Here is a 26,540-nt window from a genome sequence, read left to right as displayed (position 1 = left end):
GAAGGAAAGGATTTTACATGCAGAATGGCTAAAGGTGGAAAGAGACTGTTCCTTAATAGAATTTGAAGCATCATTAAGGAAGGGAAAGATGTTTATGGATAAGGCATGGAGGATCCTTGATTACAAGTTCATTGTTTCATTGTTTCTGATACTTCGAGTTTTATATCAGTTTATTTGGTTGTTGGACATTTTACTTTCTTGTGACTATAACGCCGCTATGAACATTTTGCATAAAATTTGGAATCTGAGTTATAAATTTTTTTTTTTTTTAGGAAGGATCGAGATCGTGACCGTGATCGTGAAGATCGGTCTAAAGATCGGGAACGAGAACGAGATAGAGGAGATAGAGAGCGGGAGAGGGAGAAAGAAAAGGAGAAAGAATTGCGAGCTTCCACGAATGCTATGCTTATCAGTGCTGGATTACCACCTTTAAAAGCTTCCCATTCAGCTCACTCAACCCACTCGGCACATTCAGCACATTCAACACATTCTGCTCATTCTACACACACCGGACATGCAGGACACACATCACTTCCACAGTGCATTAATCCATTTACCAACTTACCCCATACGCCTCGATACTATGATATTCTGAAGAAACGGCTTCAGCTCCCTGTTTGGGAGTACAAGGATAGGTTTACAGATATTCTGGTTAGACATCAATCCTTTGTACTTGTTGGTGAGACTGGGTCTGGTAAAACAACACAGGTGAGTTATTGAATACCACAGTACGTACTTCATTAATGTTTATGTTTACTAAATGTTGCGTATTTGGTTCTGGTGGTTATTCTCATTGGCTGTCTGTCAGAACTTTTTGAAGCATAGCTGCTTTTATGTTTAGCAACTTTTAGTGACTTATGGAGTTGGAATCCTGTAGGGAGTACCTGTTTTCCTGAGTCTCTTTGGAAAAACAGCGGTGCTGTTTTTTTCCAGTTTTATTATGTAAATTATGGCAGTGATACTCTCCCACCCACTTTGAATCTGGGGTGGTACATATTTGGAGGCACAAGGTTTGTTTTCCAGTGCTTGGGTGGAGAGAGCTGAACCATTGGAGTGGTTTTGTTTTTGTCATTTTCATTTCTTTGTTTTTATAATTGTTTTGAACTATGTGAATATTATCTATTCTTTAAAAAAAAAAATAGAAGAGCTAAGTAAAGTCTTTTTACTTGTGACCTCCATCCAATAGTGTCCCCGTCCTCCCCACCCCTGAACTAAACACACATGTTAGTGTTGTATTAGAAATATATTTAGGATATTTTTCAAACATGGATGAACCATTTACTAGGCCCATGTTATAGACATTTAGGCTGCTTCTCATGCTTGTTTTTCATGGGCAAGTATATCTTTAGGATAAATTCTCAGAAGTAGAAATTATTGGGTCAGAAGATGGATTATAGTTGTGGAACGTACAGCCAAATAGCCTTCTATAGGGAACGTATCAGTTTACCATTCCGTGAGTATGTATGAGAGCATATGTGGGAAACGACTAGAGTGTACTACTGAACTTGAACTTTTGCAAATCTGACAGGAGAAAAATGGTATTTCAGTGTAATTTTTAATTTGCATTTTCTTGCTATGAGCGAGGTAACCATATTTTCATTTTCAGATGCTTGAGCCTGATCCATCAGAAAATTTCTTAGATTTTACAAAAATAGCAGCCCCTGGCTATTGTAGAAAATTTGGAAAATTCAGGAAAGTGTTGAAATGAATTTAATAATTACTTATCACGCAGAAATAATTGCTGTGTTTCCTACGGGCCTGATTTTCCATGTTTATGTACCTGTGAACATGTTTAGATTTGAGCATACTACATGTACAGGTTATCCTGTATGTGTATAATTTAAGTTACACAATGCCACAAGTCTGTCAATTTGAGTATTTCATGGAGACATTTTGAAGGCTACAATAGCAACCCAGATTGGAGGCTTTTGTTATATAATATAAGACTGAGCCTAAGTATGGTTTTTCTTTTTAAACGGAGGAAATGTAATGCTGATGTTAGAAGCTAAAACTGTTGGTTTATTTTTATCACCTTATGGAAATTTAAAGAATACATGAAAAGATATAACTCTAAGCTTATTAATATTATATTTTTAATAATTATTTCAACTGGTTTATCTAGTTTGTGTAGTATTAATAGCACCCATTTAGTCAGCAATTGGGTAAAGCCAGGCACTATGTAGTTTGTATTATCTCATTTAAGTTTTTCAACAGCCATGCAAGGAAGTTGTTAATCACCATTTTACAGATGAGCAAAATGAGGCTTTGATTTATGAGAGGTTTAGTGGGTTGCCCTAGGTTACACTGTAGATATAGGTGGGTTCAGTATTTAAAACTCTGTCCCTTTGTCTCATAGCCAAAGTTATATTTATTTCATACTGCTCTTCTGTGGTCTTATATGATTAACCTTATTTCAGAGATGAGTTTATTTAGTAGCAGTTAGTGGAGAAGAAGGGCAGGTGAACGCAAAACAAGATTTGTGATTTTTTGGATTAGTATTTTTTTTTTTTTTTTAATACTTAAGGTACATGGATACCTAGGATTGCAGGGATTTGGGGTATTCAAAGGGAAACAACTGTAAATAGTGAATTTCATGCAAATGCTTTTTCCACATACTCCTATTAAACTTTGATTCAAAACCATTAAGAATAGTTAGCCATTTTTGGTTATCTTTTTGTGCCTATAAGAAAGTGAAATTCTCCAAACAAAATTGCAGAAGGAACCTAACTAAAATGTAGTAATAGGGCTTTCCTGGTGGCGCAGTGGTTGAGAGTCCGCCTGCCAACGCGGGGGACACGGGTTCGTGCCCCGGTCTGGGAAGATCCCACATGCCGCGGAGCAGCTGGGCCCGTGAGCCATGGCTGCTGAGCCTGCGCGTCCGGAGCCTGTGCTTCTCAACGGGAGAGGCCACAACAGTGAGAGGCCCGTGTACCACAAAAAAAAAAAAAAAAAAAAGTAGTAATAGTACAACTAGTATTCTTCAAATATCACTGTACAAATCCTATACCAAAAAAATGCCACGTTTCCTGTAGCATTAAAATCTGTTAGGCTTTTGGAGGCTTTGATGGAGATCCATCATGTCCTTCTTGTAGGAGTGGATTCCAATTTAATGTAGTAAGCACTTAGATTTTTCCCATGGTTCTTTCACAGGTAAGTGAGTAGAGAAGAACCATTAAATTATCAAATATCTTAGTTTCTATTGATAATGGTTGGTTTAGGAACAAACCAGCTAGGAAATGCAGTGTCATCATGGCAACAACCAACTACTTATGCTTGTTGGTCTTTTTTTTTTTTTTTTTTCCTTGTTTACCCTTCATTTCCCTCCTTCAGGGAAGTGCTGTTGCTGCTTCTATAGGTCCTATTGAATTTGAGTTTGATAGTTAACTAAAATTAACTTTTAAGATGTACCTAAGGTGTTTCCATTGTGCATACTTCTGAGGGGAGAAGGATAGGAGTTAGATTCTGCTGGCTTACCAAGTATGAGCTGAATTTGTAACTTAAATTGTATAGGAATTTAAGTTACAGTTTCTTAGAATATTTTTGGGAACTAACATTTGTTATGAAGTAGAATTTTCATAAGTTGGAATTTTTCCAGTGCAGAGAGAAATGCTTGGTGGTGGAACACTGACACCATAGAGCATGTTCAGCAAAGCCTCAGTGGACCTAGCTCACTGAGGAGTACAGTTATGACATATCAGTGTTATACATGACCCTTCCTTGGCTTGGAGAGCTCATGCTATTATGTCATAAGTAATAATTTGTGGTGTGCCTAAATTGAATTTTGTTTTAAATTATTAGAATGAGATAAAACACTTCATGTTAAATATACCTGATGCACAGGCAGAGTAGAATTAATTTAAATGTGAAATTATTTGATAGATTCCACAGTGGTGTGTGGAGTACATGCGATCATTACCAGGACCCAAAAGAGGAGTTGCCTGTACCCAACCCAGGAGAGTGGCTGCAATGAGTGTGGCCCAGAGAGTTGCTGATGAAATGGATGTGATGTTGGGCCAGGAAGTTGGTTACTCCATTCGATTTGAAGACTGCAGTAGTGCAAAAACCATTCTTAAGTAAGTATTATCTTTAAAAATGAACACTTTTTTCCCCTCTGTTTTTATTTTCTGCCACTAGATAGGGGACTTTGCTAGTGGAGTCTCAAGCCATCTGACTTTAGAATAATCCAGATTAGACCTTCTTATGCTTACTAGATGACTTTTTAATATGGATTCTTTTTCTTGGTAGTAATATATGTATAGCTATTCAGTGGTCATTGAAGTTCAAAGGTCAGATTTTTTAGTTACTTGGTGCAATATCTTAGGTGAAATGTTGTATCATTTAAATATGATAGAAAAGTAAAATGATATATTTAGTAAAGGACAGTTACTTTTAGAACAAATGATGTGTGGGAAGGGGTATGATTTATTTGGGTGAGAGAGCTTTTAATGTTAACTGTACAGCTATTACCATGCATATGTTATGAGCTAAAAGGAGGAATCTTTTGTCTTGTGATACACTCTTGGAGTCTCCTCAAAGACCTCGTTCCTCTTCATTATACCATGGTGCACATGATTGACAATCATACTGATCTTTTTTCTAACATTTTCTTTAATTTCCCTAGTTTTTTATCTTCATCTTAACACTTCCATTCTGCGTAAGTAGTGATGTTTGTTGCCTGATGGTAATGCTTTTGAAAATCTTCCCCTTTTTAAAATTTGTTTATTCTGTGTATGTATGACATTTCAATCATTTGTTAAAAACAATTTCCTTGTCATGATACAATCTTCTCCCTCAGGTTGTTTTTAAAAGACAATTGGGAATAAAATGTTACATGGACAGTGACATGAGTCTTTGATGGCAGAGGTACATACTGTGTTATGGGGGAAACTATATATTTTACAGAAAACTTCAAATGTATGTAAAAGTAGAATAATACTGTAATGAACTCATGTTTATTTGTCTTGCATCTTCAAACTTGGCCAATCATTTCATCCATATCTCAACCTTTTATGTGTCCCATATAATTTGAAGTAAATCCTAGGCATCATACACTTTCATCTAAATATTTCAATGCATCTCTCGAAGATAAGATTTCTTGAAATGTAACTGTGATATCACAACTTAAAATTTTTCCATAATCAGAACATTGTTACCCTCAAATTTCATTTCAATTTCTTAGTTTCTTTGATATACTGTTTTATTAGAACTTCAGATTGTTTCATTTTTAATAGCAATTGAACTTAGGTGTTTACTTCAGCTTGTCTTTATGACTTTATGAGACATGTTTTTGGCTTAAACCTTAATCTTCATTGAATAAGTCTTTTTAGTTTAGTGTAATCACATTATTGGTTGGTTGTAATTACAATATAATTGACAAAAACACTACATAAGCAAAATCTTATGTTTTTTTATTTAAGATTAGATAATGTCAAGCAATTGAGGATAATAAAAGGCAGATTTTACTCACCTTTAGGAGGAATAATATTCTAAAATTTGATTCAGTATGCATTGAATTTTTTTTTTTGAAAGCCACAGTTGAGCAGGGGAACAGAATTTGGAAATTCGGAGATGAGAAAGTTACATGCAGTGTTGGGACAGAAGGTGTGTTGTGTATGTTTGTAGTAGGAAGTGGTAGGCTTTTAAAAGGTGTATGCTTGTGAAAGATTTTGGTTCAGTTAATAGGGAGTGACAGGTAACATATGATAGCTCAAAATGAAAGTATCTTTGGCATTGTGATTTTTTTTAATGGAATGGTTTCTGGAGGCTATAATAAAATTTAAAAAACTTTAATTCTTGACAGGGTAAGCTTATTGGAATTTCTTCTAGAATCTTCTGAAGAGCTAGAAGCTGACTTGGTATTATCTTTAAGTGATATCAAATCCTAGTAGTACAGGGTTAGTGGTAGTTTTAACTAATGGAAGTGCTTCATTAAGTGCAGTGTCTTACGAATCCCTGTATGTATTTTGTATAGTCATCTATCAACTCATTTCTTGAGAACCCAGTGTTCAAAACATTTAAAGCTTCAACTTAACGAGGATCGGTTACATAGTTAATTGGGTAGGAAGAGTGAATACATCAGACAACTATCAGTACCCTCCATAAACTATTTTCATATATAGATATAAAATGCTTATGTATCTACTGTGTAGCCAGAAGAAGCCTTTAATTTTCACCCATAGAAGGATGGTAAAGAGGACTAACTTACAAAGATTCTGTCTCAGGAGCTGAGAATTTAACCATGCCCTTCCTCATTCGTTGTGTATACTGAACAAATACGTGTTTACTAATTAAATAAGTTTGAGAGTACTTTAGCCTAATTATATCTTTAAATCATCTTTATACAGATTAATGGTCCAAAGATAGTTTCTTCAGTGTTTGGGACACATATATGTCTAGGTTCTAGGTCTAATATTATGCTATTTTAGAGGATTGGATCTAGTGTAAATTAGTGCACAGTATGTTAGACTAGCCTTAAATAGCTATCCAGTCCCAGTAGACAAGTTACTTTTCAAAACCACCACTGCTAAATGTTTTTATATTTTGTTTGTTGTGTGTTTGCCTGCTCCCATCTTTTTTTTTTTTTCCTCCCTAAAGTATTTCTTTTGCAGTATATTTATGTTCCTTTGGCCATCTTGGAATGCACATTAGTGGGAGAGGTACCTCATGAGGTAGCAATAAGAAGACCAGAATAGTCAGAAAGATTAAGTTGCCAAATTTGTGATGAGTCAGTGAAAAATATCTTAATTCATTTTAATATTAGGAAGAGGTTGATAACAGTTTTGCACAGGATTTTAAACACTTCGTAGTTGGACTTGTAACAAATTTTAAGAAATCCATTCTTCATTCTTTGTGAAGGAGCTGTTAACTTTTAAGGGAATAGAGCAGTTTAGTAGTCTTGAACTTTCAGGAAAACATCATAATATTTAAGTTATTAATTTAGTAGCTAATTTCGCTGTTATTTTAGGTGGTATGCTTCCTTTCTGTTTTTTTTCCTCAAACTGCCAAATTACTGAGAGATTGTGATATTGAGGGAATCCAGTAATGCTTATTAATTCAGTCAGTTAATAATTGAGTACCTTCTGTGTGTTGGGCAGTGCTAGGTATAGTAGTAAATCTGGTTCCTGTCTACGTAAAGCAAATAAAAAAGTAAATATAAAATCTAAAATTATGATTAGGCTCTGAAAGAGAATTTTGGAGTGTATAGGAAAGCATCATTTGAGAATTCAGTTGAGACTAGAAAAGAGAAGGCAGAATTTTAAGTCAAGGACTGAACTAAAAGTAATGGTTTGCCAGGAGTAGGGATTGGGGTACAGAGAAGCAGATCTTTCTAGGCACATGGAACATCATTTTTGAAAACTTATTTTCTGAAGGGGGAAAAAATCATACTTTTTGCTTGAAGGCACTGTAGTCTGCATATTATTTAAAGTATCCAACTCATTTGTGTGAATCAGCATTTCCATGGCAGATGGCTTTTGAGATATTTCAGGACTGGTTTGTAGACAGTATGGATGATCAGAGATTGGGGTTTTTTTGTTTTTTTCCTTACCTAATTGGAACATAAACCCTTTGGGAAGAGAGTTTGTGTCTGTATCTGTAGACATGTCTTGTGCATGAATCCTTTAAAAAAAAAAAATTCTGAGGACACGGAAGGGGCAGCAGAGGAGTGTGAAAATTTGTCACTACAATGTAGACTAAGGGTGAATCTTAAATATAATCATGGAGAGGGTAGAATTTTCATGGAAAGACATTTTCCCTGATTTGTTTAAACTTGTCTTGGTGGAGAAGGTATAGTGATTTTATGTACATAATTTGCCTTTTATTCTGAATCTTTTGCTTTTGGGTATCCGATTCATTTCAATTTTGGGATGTCACAAGACTAAGAACTCAACCCAGGATAATGTTGATGAAGCAGAAAGTGTTGCAGCTCTTTATTGGAGGACACATGCTTTTAGCTCTGTATGACTGTGCACTATCCTGAGATGTTTATCTTTTATATAACTTCAGGACAAGATGCTAGAAAATCAAGGAAAGTTAAAAGACAGGACATAGCTGAAATTTAATTAAGTGACAGGGAGAAATAAAGCCTTGGGTTTTAAGGTGTGGTAAGCCCTTTGTAAAACTTGAGGGAGAAAAGTTTTGAGCAAACCAGCCAAGGAAGTGCTTTTCCATGGAACATGGATTGGAAACTTGCAGAATTTTTTAATCTCCAAGACAGTCTAGGCAAGAAGATGAAAGAGAATCCAAAAATATTTAACAAATATAAGAACCCAGTAAAATAGAGTATCTAAGGTTGACCCTTGGGGAGGATTTATCAGACATTGCCATAGCAAATTCTTTGGGACCCCTGGAAACAACAGTTCGAAGCACCAGCTTTATAAGGACTACTTAGAGATTCCAGAATGGGTTTCCAACAAGACAGTCTTGTTCTGAAAAGTTGACTTGAGAAGAGAGTCAAAAGGAAAGAGATTGTAGAGCACAGACTCTAGGATTGCAGTGCCTGAGTTGTGTCCTAGCTCTGCCACTTATTAGGTGTGATTTTGGCCACGTAATTAATCTCCCCTGAGCATACTGCTTTTTTCAGAAGATGGAGCTGATAATAACAACTACATCTTAGGGTTGTTCTCAGATCACATGTGTAATTTGTGTGTAGCCCATGGAGTAATTCCTGTTACCCAGCAAGTGCTAAGTCAACATTTCTACTCTTGCTGCTGCTGATAGTGGTGGAAGATTTCCAGTTTGAGAAATTATTGGATCTTATTAACCAGTTAACCTGGTTAATTTAAAATGGACTTATAAAACCAATTTAATAAAGTTCCTTTTAATACAACAATTGAATTACAATTTGGGAGTTTTAGCTTGAATTAAACGTTACTTGTCAATATGAAATTAATCAATGAATCCAAATATTCTTTTAGGACTGAAGGTAAGATGTGGAAACAGATATCTGGTCATTAGAGGTCATTAATTATATAAACATCAATTATAAACTACTTTATTGAACATCTGTTATATGGTAGGCTTTGTTCTAATTCAAGTGTAGCACTGAAGTTAGGGAAAGGCGGTTTTAGTGGATCTTTAGAAAGGGGTGGGAATAAAGAGTAAATGTGGCTATTTACCACTTAAGCAGTTCCTGTCATAGAGACTAAAAAAATCACTGTTGTCACCTTAGAATTGAAATTCTGTTGGCTTTTGTTAATTCATAGAAAGCTAACTTGATTTCCTAAAGGTCTGCATATAGTATTACATTTGATGCTTGTGTTTATACTTAGGCACTCACAAGGGATTATAGAAGTCTCTTTTGTTTACAGTGCCAACATATTTAAAAACACCAAGTAGGGGGTTTCCCTGGTGGCCCAGTGGTTAAGACTTCGTACTCCCAGTGTAGGGGGCACGGGTTCAATCCCTGGTCAGGGAACTAGATCCGCATGTTGCAACTGAAGATCCTGCATACTGCAACTAAGACCTGGCGCAGCCAAATAAATTAAAAAAAAAACACTAAGTAGAACCTACACATTGATCCTAGCTTTGTAAATTCTGTTGTGAAGATGGGAGAACATTTCCTTCAAACATTATGAAAATTTGCATGCAGTATATTTTGAAAAAAATGATTTAGTTTCCTTATTTTTCTATTAATTTCTTTTGCTTGATGAGATCCTTAACTCTGAAACACATACCAAATGTATTTTGGCTGTTTGCCAAAATAAAGCTGGATTCTTTGGCTGCTGATCTTCAGCATTTCAGTTAATAACTATGAGGCTATATATACTTCATAAGTGTGATTTGATGTTTTCTGTTTGGCTTTTTTGGTCCATTTTTAAAATAAGTAATTAATTAATTTGGCTGCGTCGGGTCTTAGTTTGGGGCACGTGGGATCTTTTGTTGCATCGCGCAAGCTTCTCTCTGATTGCCGTGCGAGGGCTCAGTTTTGGCACGTGGGCTCTCTCGTGTGTGGGCTCTAGTGCGAGAGGGCTCAGAAGTTGTGGCGGGCGGGCTTAGTTGCCCTGCGGCGGCATGTGGGATCTTAGTTCCCCGACCAGGGATTGAACCCATGTCTCCTGCATTGGAAGGTGGATTCTTAACCACTGGACCACCAGGGGAGTCCCTGTCCATTTTTTTGATATTAGAATTGCATTAAAACATTGTAGATTGCAAATTATTCCAAGTACTGTATAGTACCTTTCCATGTGACTGTTTACATTTAATAGTGATTTGTTCTCATTGTAACTGATATCATGCTAAATATAGTGTTGTGGTTATAGTAAGATTAGTGTTGCTCATACTGGGTAATGCTTTTGCTAAGAATATGTCAGACTGAACGTGAGCCTATATAAATCTTTATCCCTTTACCAGTGAAAGGATCATTATGTATATAAAGGAACCGAGCTAGTGTTGCTGGCTCTTTTCTGACTTGGTTGGGGAGGTAAGCTATGAAGCAATTAAGAAGGTAGTTTGAATGTCACATGAATTGTGTAGATGATTTCACAGAAGAGGTGGTATTTCATCTGAGCTGAGAAGGATGGAGAGACTTAAATGGGCAAATTAACTAGGTAGATTAGCTAGATTTTAAGTAGAGTAGAAGTTCCCATGCTGCTTTGATTTGCAGCATGCTTAATGTCAGGAGTTTTTTCATGACACCCTAGGCCTAAAGAAATAACTCAGAATTCTTGTTTATTTAGTAGTTTGGTTCTAAGAACCTAATAAGTATTTATGTTCTAACAACTTAATAGATTATTAAACAAATATTGGACATTGAAAGAAAAAACTCAGTCATTATTTCATTCTTAACCACCATTATTTGCTAATGTGATGTCTGCGGAATCAGATTGGATGCTCCCACCTTTATTTTTCTACACAGTAAAATTAGATTGTGCTTTAGTGGATTGTATGTGAGCTGTCCTTTAGGAGATCGTAATATTGAACAACAAAATGTCTTGCTTTTTTAAATGGCTGTGTTCTTGTGGATCAGGTTTGTGAAGTTGTCTAAAATAAATTCATAGAACTGAGGCATACAGTGCTAGCTATTTTGGACATGCACAAGAAGACTTTCTTAAGTTAGTGATGAGTCCAGAAATAGCCAGGTCACTTAAAAGAGGTAAAAAACTTCATTTTTTAAACTGACTTCTATATACTTAAAATGTATGATCAACTTTTTTTGTGCACATGGCATACAGAAGTACTAACTGATATTGGAAAAAAATTGTTTTGATGGATGAAGGTATTTGATAACTATCAGTAGCTCTTTAATAAGTATAATAGCATTCACTGTAAGCATGTTTAAAAATCGTTTGCTTTTTTTTTGGTAATCAACCATTTCATAGTGTTGGCATTGTGAAGGAAGGGTAGGGTGTTTAGACTCACCATATTTGCTGGTGAAAAGAACAATATTTTATAAAATCACTGTACTCTATGTAGTTCTATCTTCTGAATATTATTCCTGATAAATGCAAACTATTTTAGCTTTGTTATTTTTCTGTTCCTTACTATTGTCATTAAAAAATTATTCTACGGATAGGGGCGTTAAACAAAAATAGGTTTTGTGGTAGGAAAGTGTGTAAGGACTTCTTTTAGTCATTGTCTCTTTCAGAAGTCTTGATCCATTATAACTTTGAAGAAATTACCAGACACAAACCTGTTTGTGTAGGCATTTTAATATGGGTAGCTTTTCTTTAATAGAGACACATATGTCACTTGACTGGATTGTAGTGGGTTAATCTAAAAACAGTGGTAGGGCTTCCCTGGTGGTGCAGTGCTTAGGAATCCGCCTGCCAATGCAGGGAACACGGGTTCAAGCCCTAGTCCAGAAAGATACCACATGCTGTGGAGCAACTAAGCCTGTGCGCCACAACTACTGAACCTGCGCTCTAGAGCCCGTGAGCCACAACTGCTGAAGCCCGCGTGCCTAGAGCCCATGCTCTGCAACAAGAGAAGCCACTGCAATGAGAAGCCTGTGCACCGCAACGAAGAGTAGCCCCTGCTCGCCGCAACTAGAGAAAGCCCATGTGCACCAACAAAGACCCAACGCAGTCAAAATTTAAAATAAAATAAAAACAGTGGTAAATAGAAAATTTATGAAAATGTTAAACATTTTATTTTAGCTTAAAACCCATACATTCATTCGTCAATCTGTTAATGTAGGACCAACCCATTTCCTTGAATAAGGGCCCTTTGGAGTTCCATTACTTAGTAAAATGTCTAGTTCTAAAGGTGGGATCTAAACCTCAAAGACTTGCAAAGTACACAGGTGTTGTTTTCTGGAATTTAAGAGAGTTCAGTCTTTTGGAATTCTGGAATTCCAGACACTTTTCACTCTTCTGTAGTTATCTCACACATTTGATAGTTTTTGTGTGTGTGATTTATCTTTTTCAAGCTTTTCTGGAGCATACAACTTAGGATACATACGTACAACTCTCTTTTCTGTTCTAAAAGTTGATCATCATGTCACATATGATTATGTTGTCCCAACTGGCAGGGACAAAAGTGTAGTTATACTACAGTATGTTTGTAGAGTAAGGGTGGTTTTCCCAAGGATTCATTCATTAGGTGGAGGTTAGTTAAGAGTGGAGTGTAGAGTTCTACTGTATTGAATACTTACCAAGTGCCAGGCAGTTGGTGCAGTTAGGTGTTTTATATACATTGTTTTATTTAATTTAAACAATAGCTACCATATTCTCATTTTTCAAATGGAGTATTAGAGAAGTTGAACTTGTTCAAGATTGAACACCAGTAAGAAAGCAGGGACTTGATCAAGGTTTGTCTTGCAACAAGGATGTGTTCTTAACTACTGTATGTGTTGTTATTCCTCTCCATCCTCATTCTTCATCTCTCCATATAGTTATGTGTAAGTATTTGTGAAGCAGTAAGTCTAATTACTCAGAATGAACAGTGCCTGTCATTTATACTAAATACTCTTTGAAGCAGATACCAAGAATTTCTTTGGGTCATACTGAGACAAATTTTGCATCCTCTAAGAACATAGTTTTGATTTACATGCATATTTAATCATGCCAGGATAAAGCCTATACTTCGAAAGGTAACCAAAACCCTAACAGTATTGGAAAAGCACCGTGTAACTAGGATTTTCAGAACAGATTAATTCAGAGTTTATAGTAGGGCTGGTTCAAGACGTATGGCTGCTGATTTCATTTATATTTATCTTGGAGGTTGTTGTAGATCAATAAACAAAGTTGCCTCTTTTTTTTTTTTTTTTTTTTTTTTTTTTTTGCGATACATGGGCCTCTCACTGTTCTGGCCTCTCCCATCGCGGAGCACAGGCTCCAGACACGCAGGCTCAGCAGCCATGGCTTACGGGCCCAGCCACTCCGCGGCATGTGGGATCTTCCCGGACCAGGGCATGAACCCGTGTCCCCTGCATCGGCAGGCAGACTCTGAACCACTGCGCCACCAGGGAAGCCCGCCTCATTCTTTTTAATGGCTGCATAGTTTAATTCTTCTGATGGACACTCAAATTTACAGTTTTTGTTATTAAAATCAGTTGCTGCCCTAGGTACTCCCTTACAATCTTGTACACACATTTTTTCACACGTGTACAGGTGAGTATATCTGTGAAATGAGTTTCTTAAAAATGAAACTGGTTGGATCAAAGGGTGTGTTTGAATTTATTAGCTGTGGCCAGATTTCCCTTCACAGAGATTTTATCTACTCAGACCAGTAAGGGATGAGAAAATGAGCGTCAGTTTCCATGCTCTTGCCAACACTTTGTTGTGGAACTTTTTTTTTTTATCTTTGTCAGTATTGTAAGTGAAAAATAGAATCTCATTATGGTTTTAATTTGCATTTCTTTTGTATGAAATTGAGCATCTTTACATGTATTTATGGGCCATTTGTATTTTTTTTTGGAATCTGAGATGCTTTTTTCATCTTTCCAGGAGTATTGCTACCTGGTTGACAGGTGCTATTTCAAAATGTATGCTTTAAACAACAAGGTCCTACTGTATAACACAGAGAACTATATTCAGTGTTCTATGATAAACCATAATGGAAAAGAATATATATTTAAAAAGTATGTATATGTATAACTGAATCACCTTGCTGTACAGCAGAAACTAACACAACATTGTAAATTAACTATACTTCAATTTAAAAAATCATGAGTGGAAAAAATAAAAATAAAATGCATGCCAATCACAGAGAAGGAAAATTTTAAAAATATACAGTATTATAGGATTGATGAAATTTGGTAACTTTCTATTCTTTGTCCTATGGTTGTTCTATGGTTGGTCGGCCTTTTTCTTACTGATTTGTATGAACTTTTAGCAGTTTGGCATTCTGGATATGAGCTGCAGTTTTTGCCTAGTTTGCCATTTGTTTCCTTGCCTTGTTTATGACATTTCATGCCTTGCAGAAACACGAATTTTATACAAGCGTTTAACCACTTTTTTTTTTTTTTTTTTTTTTTTTTTGCGGTACGCGGGCCTCTCACTGTTGTGGCCTCTCCCGTTGCGGAGCACAGGCTCCGGACGCGCGGGCTCAGTGGCCATGGCTCACGGGCCCAGCCGCTCTGCGGCATGTGGGATCTTCCCGGACTCGGGGCACGAACCCGTGTCCCCTGCATCGGCAGGCGGACTCTCAACCAATGCACCAGGGAAGCCCTAACCACTTTTTTTTTTTTTTTTTTTTTTTTGCGGTACCGGGCCTCTCACCGCTGCGGCCGCTCCCGCCTCAGAGCACAGGCTCTGGACGCGCAGGCTCAGCGGCCATGGCTCACGGGCCCAGCCGCTCCGCGGCATGTGGGATCTTCCTGGACCAGGGCACGAACCCGTGTCCCCTGCATTGGCAGGCAGACTCTCAACCACTGCGCCACCAGGGAAGCCCCCTAACCACTTTTTAATGTGGATTTTACATCACACCCTGGCCAAGGTTGTTTTAAATAAGCCTCCATGTATTCTGTACTCTAGTATGTTTTTGTCTTAAACATCTTTGATCAGTCTGGAATTGGGGGGGTGGCGCTGAGGCAGGGAGTCTTTTATTATTGCCCCCCCCCACCCCGAGAACACTGTTACTGAGGATTGCTTACCCATACAGTCAGGTTTTTTTCTTCATTCCTGCATGCGGGCTTTCTCTGGTTGCGGCGAGTTGGGGCTACTCTTTGTTGTGGCGCGTGGGCTTCTCATTGCGGTGGCTTGTTGTGGAGCCGGGCTCTAGGGCATGTGGGCTTCAGTAGTTGTGTTGCACGGGCTTAGTTGCTCCACGGCATGTGGGATCCTCCCGGACTGGGGCTTGAACCCGTGTCCCCTCATTGGCAGGCAGACTCTCAACCACTGTGCCACCAGGGAAGCCCTAGTCAGTTTTTCATCACTCATAACTTGAGCATTACTTGTTGACATTCATTAAAGTTATAAATAATACATAGTTTATTATTAAAAACTTTTTAGGGCTTCCTTGGTGGCACAGTGGTTGAGAGTCTGCCTGCAGATGCAGGGGACATGGGTTCATACCCTGGTCCGGGAGGATCCCACATGCCGCGGAGCGGCTGGGCCCGTGAGCCATGGCTGCTGAGCCTGCGCGTCTGGAGCCTCTGCTCCGCAGCGGGAGAGGCCACAATGGTGAGAGGCCCGCGTACCACAAAAAAAAAAAAATTTTTTTTTAATTTCTGGTGTTCATTTTGCAAAGCATTTGTCACCTTTCTGTGGATCTTTTTTCCCTTTATGACTTTTCTTTGAATCTGACTACTTGAGATGTTTCAAAAATTATAAATATATGTAAAGAAAACTATAAACAAATAACACGTTTGCAGTACATAATGTTTTAAAGTGCTTTGTTTATACCAGAATTTGTGACATTGGTTGGGATCAGAGTTTGCGGTTGGCTTGTACCATGCCGTCTGCCTGTGCGCATTGACTGCAAAAAATACTTAAGCTAAATTGATAGTACTTAGCACACCGGGTTTTTTTGCTTTGTTTTATTATATAGACAGTCCTGTTTGGAAATAGGGACTGTTTCTGACTTGCTCCAAGGATGTTTTTGCCACCTTAACCATCTACTTTGCTTAATCTGCCTCTTTTTTTTTTTTTTTAAGTTTTATTTTAATAGCGCCAAAGACTTTTTTCTTTTTGGCCATGCCACACGGCTTGCGGTATCTTAGTTCCCAACCGGGGATTGAACCTGGCCCCCCTGCATTGGAAGCTTGGAGTCCTAACCACTGGACCGCCAGGGAATACCCTGCCTCTTGTTTAACTTGATTAATTTAGACTAGTGCTTTCCACAAGTTAGCAAGCATCAGAATCATAGGAAAGCTTGTTAGAACACAGATTGCTATGCCTCACCTTCAGAATTTTTGATTAAGTAGGTCTGAGGTGAGGCCAGTTCTGTATTTCTAACCAGTTCCCAGGTGATGCTGATGACTTTTTAAGCTAGTCTTTGTCCTAAGACAGTTAAAAAAACACTGGAGAATAGGGTATCCAGTAAAATGTAGAGTTCGGCCGTCCTGTGCAATTTTTGTTTACTAGTCCATTACTGAAACTTCAGAATAATGTAATTACAATTTATTATTGTGACCCCCTATTTTTATGGCTCACCCCTTAGTCTGGGTTAAGTATTTTATCACTACTATGAAAGGTAGTAAAACTTGACCTAACTAAAAGAAAATGGTTAGGGTTTTAATAGGACCACCAGTACCTACCTGGTTCTCCCTTTTTTGTGCTCTGTTTCAGGTTACTTTGTTTTTTTTAGCAAAGGGTTTCATACATCTAGCAGTACAGCAAATCACCAGGTATCTTTTTCATTTATTTACCTGGGACTTTTAGAAGAGTGTGTTAGTGTAGGAGGGGCCTGGGATTGGGAATCAGTACACTGATACCTAGTCTTAGTAAGCTGTTTAACTGGTTTTGAGACCCTGGAAAAGTTAACTGCTAGTACTCAGTTTTCTTCACTGGGAAAGCAGCAAATTTGATTGTATCTTTGAGAGATTTTCCAACTTCACAAATGTCTTTTTTCCTGAAGCTCTCTGTTGTACAAACAGCAAGCTTCCCATATTAGCTGGTGATGCAGGAGATAATTAACTGTAACATGTCATAGAATTGGATCACTGGGTGATGATCTAATCAATATTGAACTATTAGGAGTCCGTAGAATCTGGAAGTCAGAGGGTTCAGGTTTAGTTGACCATTCAACTTGGTAATAGGTAATACAATTTGTTAATAAAAGAAGGCAAATAATAGTTCCATTAATTTAATATATAAACTGCCATTTGTAACCTTTCCCCTCTTCTCAGAAAAATATGAAAGAATGAGCATTTGGGTTAGCTCTCCTTTTGGATGCCTCCATAGTGTTTTGGTGGTCTGAAGTTTGAGGAATATGAGAAAAGATCAAAATAAAAGGGTGTTTTGTTTTTTTTTTAAGGACTTTTCAAGTGAAAGTTTGATACTTTAGTGGCTTTTTAATCACAATTTTAATATGTGAAATTAGAATGCATTTTACAGTCTATGTGGGTCTTCTAAGCAGGTAGAAGTTAGGTGGTTGTCAGTGCTTGAACTTGATCTAGCTGTACAAGTTGTCACTTCAAATAAGTAATATGTATTGCCGTAACTACATATGTTGAGTTCATTTGTTAATTAAAGTATCTTCAAAATAATACACTAAGATTCCATGTTGAAATGAGTTGGCTTGCAAACTGAGCAGTAGAGTGTAAATTTGATAGTATTTAAGCAGATATTTGCTGTTCAAAGAGTGACCAGTTCGGGTTTTTTGCCTTGCAAAGCAACAGACAAGAGCTTTGTTGAATCTAAGGAAATTATCCACAAGTAGATGAAACTGTATTAATGTTTTGCTACTGAGATAATGTGCAAAAGGACTGCCCAGCTCATGTCAGTAATAACATCTGAAGGCAGGAGAAAGCACCACATGTCCTCAAAGAGATAAAAGATATTTCAGAGCATCTAGAGGATAGTGTAGCTGATTCATGCACCGTGGTGCACTGTGGTTAAGGCATTGAGTCATAGTTTAATTGGCTCTGTTTTTGCTTCATGGTCTTAATATAAAATAATCTTGCAGGTAATGCTGTGTCGATGCCAGGAATGTGGTAGCTTCCTTTTTAAAATAGGACCAAAGAAGAAGGAAACATAACATATAAAGAGTAAAGATGGATTTCTTTGCCAAAAGTCTTAATTTACAATTAAGTTCAGGTAAAATAAAGAGAGGGCTTCCTGTGGGTTGTATACTGTCATTTTGCTGAACTTGGTGCTCCAGCAGATGGCCTTAGCTAAAAATATCAAGTTGGTCCGTGAAAGATTAGATTAGACTAATTTGTCAAAAATAGAGCCAGGGGGCTTCCCTGGTGGCGCAGTGGTTGGGAGTCCTCCTGCCGATGCAGGGGACATGGTTTCGCGCCCCGGTCCGGGAGGATCCCACGTGCCGCGGAGTGCCTGGGCCCGTGGGCCATGGCCGCTGGGCCTGTGCGTCCGGAGCCTGTGCTCCGCAACGGGAGAGACCACACAGTGAGAGGCCCGCGTACCGCAAAACAAAACAAAACAAAACAAAACAAAAAATAGAGCCAGAATAGTGAAGTCATAAATAATGACATCAGATTTTTATACTGCTTTTAATTCTGTAAATAAAACCATGGATTTGTATTTTAACTGAATGACCTGTGACTTCAGCATTTGCAATTTGTCCAGGTGCCAAATGTAGGATAGCGTTTCGTGTTAGTGACAGTAGCAGCCAGAATGGAATGGACAGGAGATGGCTGACCCATACAGCCATTCTGCAAACCACCCTTCTTCTGAGTGCCTGTATCACACATTAGCTGTCTTCTCTTGAGCCATCCCTAAGCCTAGTTTTCCTCTTTGCTTCATTGATACAGCTAATGCCATTTGCCTTTTCTCTTCCATATGTATTTATCAGCATTTCCATAGTGCTAATGCTGCTACTCATTCCATGAATATATTCCTTTTTATGATTCTTTACCATCATTTTATTGAATTGGATGGAGCTGGGGAAAGAAAGATGGTAGACTTGTGCTCTCTTAGTCCTTTTGAACCAGGAGTCTGTTAGCTTAAGTGAGGAATTATTAGGATTTTAAAGAAGTACAACATTTTAGTGCTGTAATGTGATAAAGCAACTTAAAATGGTTTCTTAGTTTTATTCGCAGGTTGAATATTTGTTTAAAATTTTATTTTGTTTTTAAGAAATTTTTTAAGTGACTAATTTTGCTTTGGCATTTGTGTGAAACCATGTGTTTGTTATATTCCATCATCAGATTTACCTTGTTTTCTCAATGCATTGCAGTATTACAGGCTCACTTGACAGGATTTGATAATGTATAACTTTGATATATTCACTGAAAAGTTTTTCTGGAAGCTTAATTTTGCAATTGATTATGAAACAATAGCACACTTGGTTTGAATAAGAGTTTAATTTTGACTTATCTGATGTCTTTGCATTTCATATTTATGTCATGAAGGTTAGTTTTAAAATGCCCTAAATGAACCTTAACTAACATGTTCTTTGTCAATATAGGTATATGACTGATGGGATGTTACTTCGTGAAGCTATGAATGATCCTCTCTTGGAGCGTTATGGTGTAATAATTCTTGATGAGGCTCATGAAAGGACATTGGCTACAGATATTCTCATGGGTGTTCTGAAGGAGGTTGTTAGACAGAGATCAGATTTAAAGGTGAATTAATTTATTTGTTGTTAAAAAATACCTATATATGTATGTATATATAAAAAACAGGGAGCACATGATGCTCACTCTAATCGACTACAAAAAATAATCACCTGTAAAAGAAGCAACCAATAAGAGTACCTATAGTGGTTATCCTTTCTTTCTAATTTACCTTGCTGTGTCTTCTAGACTTTAAGTATGTATTTTTGGTAATGCCTTTTTAAGCCAAATTTTTTTGGTAATGTATTTTTTAGTAATGTATTTTTAGTAATATATTTTAGTAATGTATTTTTAAGCCAAATCTTTTCAGTTTCTAACCCACCCAGTTTTTTGTTTCTTGTTTTGTTTTGTTTTAAATGATCTAATGGTGTTTTTAAGCCTTCTGTTCACCCTGACTTTATTAAGTACAGGGAACGCCTTCATTAAGGATCAAATCTTTGTCCTTGTCCCAACACAAACATGCTCATTATAACTCGTAATGCTGGAGAGTGGAATATCTACACCCAGAATAAACCACTCCTTAGAAATGCCTTCCCTTAACCTAGGGTCTTGTGTTTGTTTGTTTTTCTGTCCATTACACCACTTAGACCCTGGCCAGTGTTACTGTGTTGATAAGGGCTTAAAACTGACTGAATATGCTGACGTTTTTGTCTCCCAAAGTTTATGAAGTTCCCCTTTTGCATTGTGTCTGTGTGTATGTGTGTACCATTCATTGGAACTTAGTATCGTGTGTTAGTGTATGTGTTACAGAGGGTTTGTATACTAGGCAGAAAGATTCTTGGTCTTAAGAAAAATTGATATTGAGTATGATTTGGCTTATAAATATTAAATTTATGCTTTTAAAGAATATATTTGAATAACTATATGAGTACTGTCATTATTGATTAAACCTTATGAGCTACTGAAATTTTTAGTTAGGAACTCAAAGTAGAAATTAAGAACTCTGTAGTGGAATGTTTAAGGGGGGAGCCTTCTATTTAAGTACGTTTTTAATGGGTCATATAACGTCATAATTTAAATAAAAGGAGGGTGACTACACGGTCATGCAACCCTGCACCTGAACAACCTTTTTTCACTGTGGCTTTTACAGCAGTATAGAAAGCCTCTGTTTTAGAAAATTTTCTGAAGAACATATGCTTAATAAAGATGGTTTGGAAGAATAGAGAAATATTTTGTTTTGTTTTGTTTTTGCGCTTTCTTCCTGTTTTCCCCTATGTGCAAGGTTGTCATGTTTTGTTTTAATAACATAGCTGCAATCATACTACATATTTGTTGTCTTTTACCAAGCCCTTTTACATATCATGTAATTATATAAACTTTGGTTTTTAAGGTGTTGCTTCATGAACATGTATTCTAGTTTATTTATTGGATGCCAGGTTTATTCCTACTTTTTAAAAATGTAAATAGCTTACTATAGCACAGCTTTTCTGTATTTGAATTTTTTAATCACAGTTTATTTAGGCATATTGACATATTTGGAGCAGTAAACATTACTCTTCTGTTTTTTACTTTAAAACCACATAAGTATCTTTGAAGACAGCTTCACTTAATTTACTGTTTTCTTTTCAGGTTATAGTTATGAGCGCTACTCTAGATGCAGGAAAATTCCAGATTTACTTTGATAACTGTCCTCTCTTAACTATTCCTGGGCGTACACATCCTGTTGAGATCTTTTATACTCCCGAACCAGAGAGAGATTATCTTGAAGCAGCAATTCGAACCGTGATCCAGATTCATATGTGTGAAGAAGAGGAAGGAGATCTTCTACTTTTCTTAACTGGTCAAGAGGTATTGTCATTATTTGCTTCATTATTTATAGTTTCTATTAGGCAACAACTTTAAGAACTTGGCATATATTAACCATATATTTCTTATCCCAGTATTTAAAGTTTTTCTTCAACCTGATTGTATATATATATGAAATATTTAACTCCTTTTATCTGTGTACTCTAGGAATACCCTTTTATACTATTAGTCTTTGTGTTCTAGTTAATTACCCTAAGAATATTAAATGCTTTTAGAATTTCAAGATTTAGCAATTGTAGTCTCAACTTTGGGGAGACCTGGGTGGTGAGTAGTGTTGTGTTAATTTGCAGTTTTGCTGAGGTATGAATTTGAATCACAGGTGATGTGAAATCTGGTTATTATAGTCAGTAATTTAGTTTGTAAGTGAACTCAGGTAATTCAGGTGCCCATCTACCATCAAAACAAATGTGTGTGTTTTGTTTTTGTCTTCTTGCATGTGTTTACTGAGGATTGGAAGGAATCACTGAAATTCCTTAGTTAGAATTTACATCAATTTTAAGATAGGAATTTTATTCTCAGATGCAGCATTTTCTAAACTCATATCCAACAGGATGTTTACAGGTGTGCTGAAAAATTCTTGATGGCTAAATAAGCTCAATGAAAGCTATCTGGATAAAATAGTTTTAGAAAGCCTTTTCTAGAGGTTTTCTTAAAGCTTGTCATTTGCTGTAGTAGGCTTTGTGAATTTTCTAGAACTTGCTTCTCAAACTAATATATGTGCTGATCACTTAGAAAGCTTGAAGATTCTGATTCAATAGGTCAGGTAGGGCCTGAGATTCTATTCCTAGCAAGGTTCTAGAGGAGTGCTTTTCCATTACAACTTTCTTCATAGCTGGAAATGTTCTGTATCTGTGCTGTTCATTCACCTCCACTAGAATGTGAACTCTCTTATTTGCGTTCAGTCTGCAGGGATGCTTGATATATAATATTTGATCAAATGCTGTTGCATTAAGAGCTATAAATGTTGAGTGACTTTTTTACCCTTGCATTTTTTCAGTATTGTCCATATGATTTATTATTTCTGTCCCATTGACCATAGTTTCTTTTCTGTAGAGCAGGGTTTTTCGACCATAGCACTATTTATGTTGTAGGCTGATTAATTCTTTGCTGTGGGTACCCCATGCATTGTAGGATGTTTCTTAGTGTCTCTGGCCTTTACGCATTAGATGCAGTTACACTCCCCCAGTCTGTAGACGTTGCCAAATGTCCCCTGGGGGTGCAAAATCATTCACAGTAGAGAATCATATTTGTTCTTTTGGGAAAAAAGGTGGGTTGCAAATTCAGTTTTACAGATAGATCTCTGTATGTATTAATCTCCCTTTGTATGCATTTTGAATGGAAGAATTTATATATGTATTTTGTAAGCAAGAGTACCAAATGCTTTTTAGATGCATGTAAACAGTGTTTATCCTATAATGCAATGTTGAGGCTGTTGTATTCATTTTGTTCTTTTGTGTATGGTCTCTATAGTTTCTCACTTCCTCCAAAGTGCATAGCATGTTTTTTTAACGGCTATTCAAAATAGTCATTATGTTCAGATAGACAAGCATATTAGAATTCTATCAAAAATATCAGATGGCCTTATGGAGACGACCTGAGATGCTTTTCTATGAGTTAAATTTCTGTGGTTGATACTTTGGCAGCTACCCCACAGCTGGGGAAAGGAAGGGAATAAGCCCCAAGGTTTTCAAATGTGTGTATCTTTCAGTAAAGTATTACTGTAATTGAACTAGGTTTACATGTGTCCTGTTGCATTTTTAAGTTTCCTTTAGAAGACTAATAAAGTCTTGAAGAATGTAAAGACCTTTAAGGATAAGGTAGCAATACTACTATTCCTCATGTCTGTGAACCTGTTATTTTTACTTGGTCAGTTAAATGGTAGATTCTGGGAATTCAGTACTCCTGTCTCCATAAATTTGAATAGCATCCATAAAATTTAGCTATCTTGACATTTAAAAATGATGACCATGTTACCATTTTGACCACGTAAACAGTTGTGTTTTCTGTAGTCCCTTGAGTTAATTTGGGAGGGGAGAGACCAGTTTTTAATTGGTGAAAGGTTGGAAAACATGTGAATTCTAGAATGTGTATTATTTTTTTTTAATCCATTAAATCAAGTGTTCCTAGAAGAACTCCTTAGAGGAGCTGTGCTACTGAATTAGATAAGAATGATTATAATTGAAATATCAATTGTAGATGCTTAAAGATGTTGAAACCTTCATTCTTTAAGCAGTATATTCTTTTATCTTTAATTTCACTGAATCTTTTCCACATGCAGGAGTTGAAATTCTTTAAATTAGTAGGGTCTGAATTAATTTACTAACATACATATTGATGCTTTTGGAGCTGAAAGTCTTTCCTGAATTCAGAAACTCTTAAACTTTTGTCTCAGTTCTCAATTCATGACTAAGCAGAAGGTTGCATTGTGCTGATGAATGTTAATAAGCTTTGTGGTCTTCAGAACTGACAGTGTTGACTCTGGAAGTTTGGTTAAATTTAGGGAAAATTTTGTTGCTGAGTTTAAAAGCATAGTGTTTAGAACTTTGTATAAAAACATAAATGGTGTGGCATTTTTTTCCCCTCTGCTCTTTAGAGTAGTCTTTATATCCCGTGCAATAGTGGTTTTGTTTTAGCTCCATACATGCTTAGCAAATACTTCTAGTACTTCCAAGTACAATAATCTTGTTAAAATTTCTGGAGTCTGCAAATGCATGATTTGGGGCACTTTTAATTTTCTATATAAAATCTGGGATTTGGTGGCTTCTGACCATTTATTTTCCAGTCGAATATATTATAGAATTAACAAAATTGAAAATACTGGTGTCAGTTTTCCTATAGGATATGTAATATATAAAATTTAGTTTTGGATTTATATTCAGTTTTTTTTGCGGGGGTGGGGAAGAGGTCTAATTTTGTATTTGTATACCAGCAGGGGGCATTCTAATCTAGGTTCAGCATTTGAAAGCAGTTTTTTTGGTAAAAATATTTGTTTCATTTGTTATATTTTTTTCAGTGAATAGCAAACTTTCATTTTCGTTTGGAAACTTTAGATCTCAAAGGAAACTATTACATCAAATACTTAGTAGTAATTTTCTGTGTCACAATTTTCAAGACTTTATCTGTTATTCAAGAAAACTGGTATGTTTGAAATTGATGGAAAAAACCTTTTTTTTGTTGTTCTTAAGTATCCAAAATCTTTGTATTCTTTAACATGGAAACACAGTTGCACTTTGATTTACAATCATTTCAAGGAAAATTATTCTAGCTTGATTATAATATACAATAAATTAACCTGATAAATGTTTAAAAATCATTCTGTCTTTTGAATAAAAGATAATTTGTCAATAAGGGTAACTTCTGGTAGAGATTATTGGACAGACTGCCAAATCATTTAGCATACTTCTGAGTTTAACTAAATCAAAGCTTCTGTAAAATTTAAAATTGGCTCCCTTCCCATTTTCAAGTCCCTTTGCCATCCCCTAGAGCCTCCCATCCACCTGTCGCTCATACACTCTCAGTATTCATTGTGTGTCCTCTCTTTAAAACTGGGTTTGAATGCAAATGTATTGGAATCGTTTTCTGTAGTAGGGAAACTTTTGAAGAGGCTCTAAGATATTTGGGTTAACCTAGTTCTTAAATATCTATGTTGATACTGTAGAGGTGTGTGTTCTCATTAAGCACAATGAAGCAAATCTTCCATATAATTGCATTAGTGATACGTGACATTAAAGCCTAATTGGCTTGTTTAAAATATCTAGCACATCAATTTCTTTTAGATTGTGAAAATTGAAAAGGTTATGAGTGCAGTTAAATATTCCTGGGTGAGAAATTTCAATTTTAGTACAGTTTGTTGAGAATTAATTAGGATATCGAGTCTAAGAAAAAGGGTGTGGAATGCCAATAAGGCAATTTTGTGTTTATTTGACTACAGAAGTCAGTTTCTTGGATTATTTTTGGAAATCCCAGTGAAATTTGCTAAATTAATTTTGATTACTAAAATGAAAATAAGGTGCATAGAACTAGGATTATGATAAATACTTAAAATGTTTCAGTGTGTATTCATTTTATTTTCAAACTCAAACTTTTGTAGGAAATTGATGAAGCCTGTAAGAGAATAAAGCGTGAGGTTGATGATTTGGGCCCTGAAGTTGGTGACATTAAAATCATTCCACTGTACTCTACACTCCCACCTCAGCAGCAGCAACGCATTTTTGAGCCTCCGCCTCCAAAAAAGCAGAACGGAGCAATTGGAAGAAAGGTAGCATTGAAATGTTCTCTATAAACATTGCATTAATGCCGAAAGATTTGTCTGTGAGATATCAAACTATATTGAATTAATTATAAAGGAGTAAGTTATGGGTGATTGTCATCTGAATTGTGTGCTACAGCGTTACCTGTATTTACAAAGTAAATAGAAAGAAATGTATTTGAGTAGAGTTTTGCATATCTTTTGACCTTAGAGTAAGAGCAGATACTGCTTCCCTCTCTCCCCAGAAGTTCCTCCTTAGCAAATGGAAGGTTGATTGGGGTGAGGAAGACAGCCAGATGTCTTCCTCCCCATTAAATCACTTGGCAAAAACTAAGTACTTTTTTCTTTAGTGCCTTGGCTTCTGCCTAGAATTTTTGTCAAGACCTAACCAAATGTCATGTCTGTAGGTATGAAATGGTGACTGCACAGATCTCTAATAACAGCAACACTAATCACACTGCGTAAATATTTGGATTTCTTGTGGGCAGGAACTGTGGATCCTTTTGGTGTGGATATCTGCCTGGCACAGGAAGGGAGCCAGGGGAATTCCAGCCTTGTTTCTGGGTGCTTTGTGTGTGGGGGGGGCGTGTATAGGAAGGAGATCTGAGTTTGATACAGGTAGCTATGCCTTTATTTTTTAAGAGATGGAGATTCTCTTAGATCCTTTGAAAATAAGATTGCATTGTTTGAAAAGGTTGGAAAGCCACTAGAGTCAATTTGGCTTCTAAAAAGCCCAGCCACTTATTAGGCTATATAATAAGCTGCATGTGAATTTTGGTACGATTCTTGATCTGGTTTTAAAGTTTGCATATTTTAAACTGGGTATAGTTGATTACCTTCATCACCTTGGGGAGATGATTG

General features: G+C 36.6%; 1 protein-coding gene across 1 annotated transcript in view; it reads left to right on the top strand.

The window, feature by feature from the left end:
- The window catches only part of DHX15 (DEAH-box helicase 15), a 58,796-nt gene that overhangs the window by 5,780 nt on the left and 26,476 nt on the right, over positions 1-26,540 (top strand). Inside the window, exons 2-6 of the mRNA XM_079919080.1 lie at positions 273-708; positions 3,880-4,073; positions 19,474-19,633; positions 21,194-21,412; positions 25,521-25,688. Coding sequence (XP_079775206.1) covers positions 273-708; positions 3,880-4,073; positions 19,474-19,633; positions 21,194-21,412; positions 25,521-25,688 — 1,177 coding nt within the window. The remainder of the gene's footprint in view (positions 1-272; positions 709-3,879; positions 4,074-19,473; positions 19,634-21,193; positions 21,413-25,520; positions 25,689-26,540) is intronic.

The sequence above is a fragment of the Stenella coeruleoalba genome (assembly GCF_951394435.1).
Source record: "Stenella coeruleoalba genome assembly, chromosome: 4".
Classification (NCBI taxonomy): Eukaryota; Metazoa; Chordata; class Mammalia; order Artiodactyla; family Delphinidae; genus Stenella; species Stenella coeruleoalba.
Note: the sequence above shows the minus strand (reverse complement) of the source record. Positions and strands in the feature narration are given on the sequence as shown.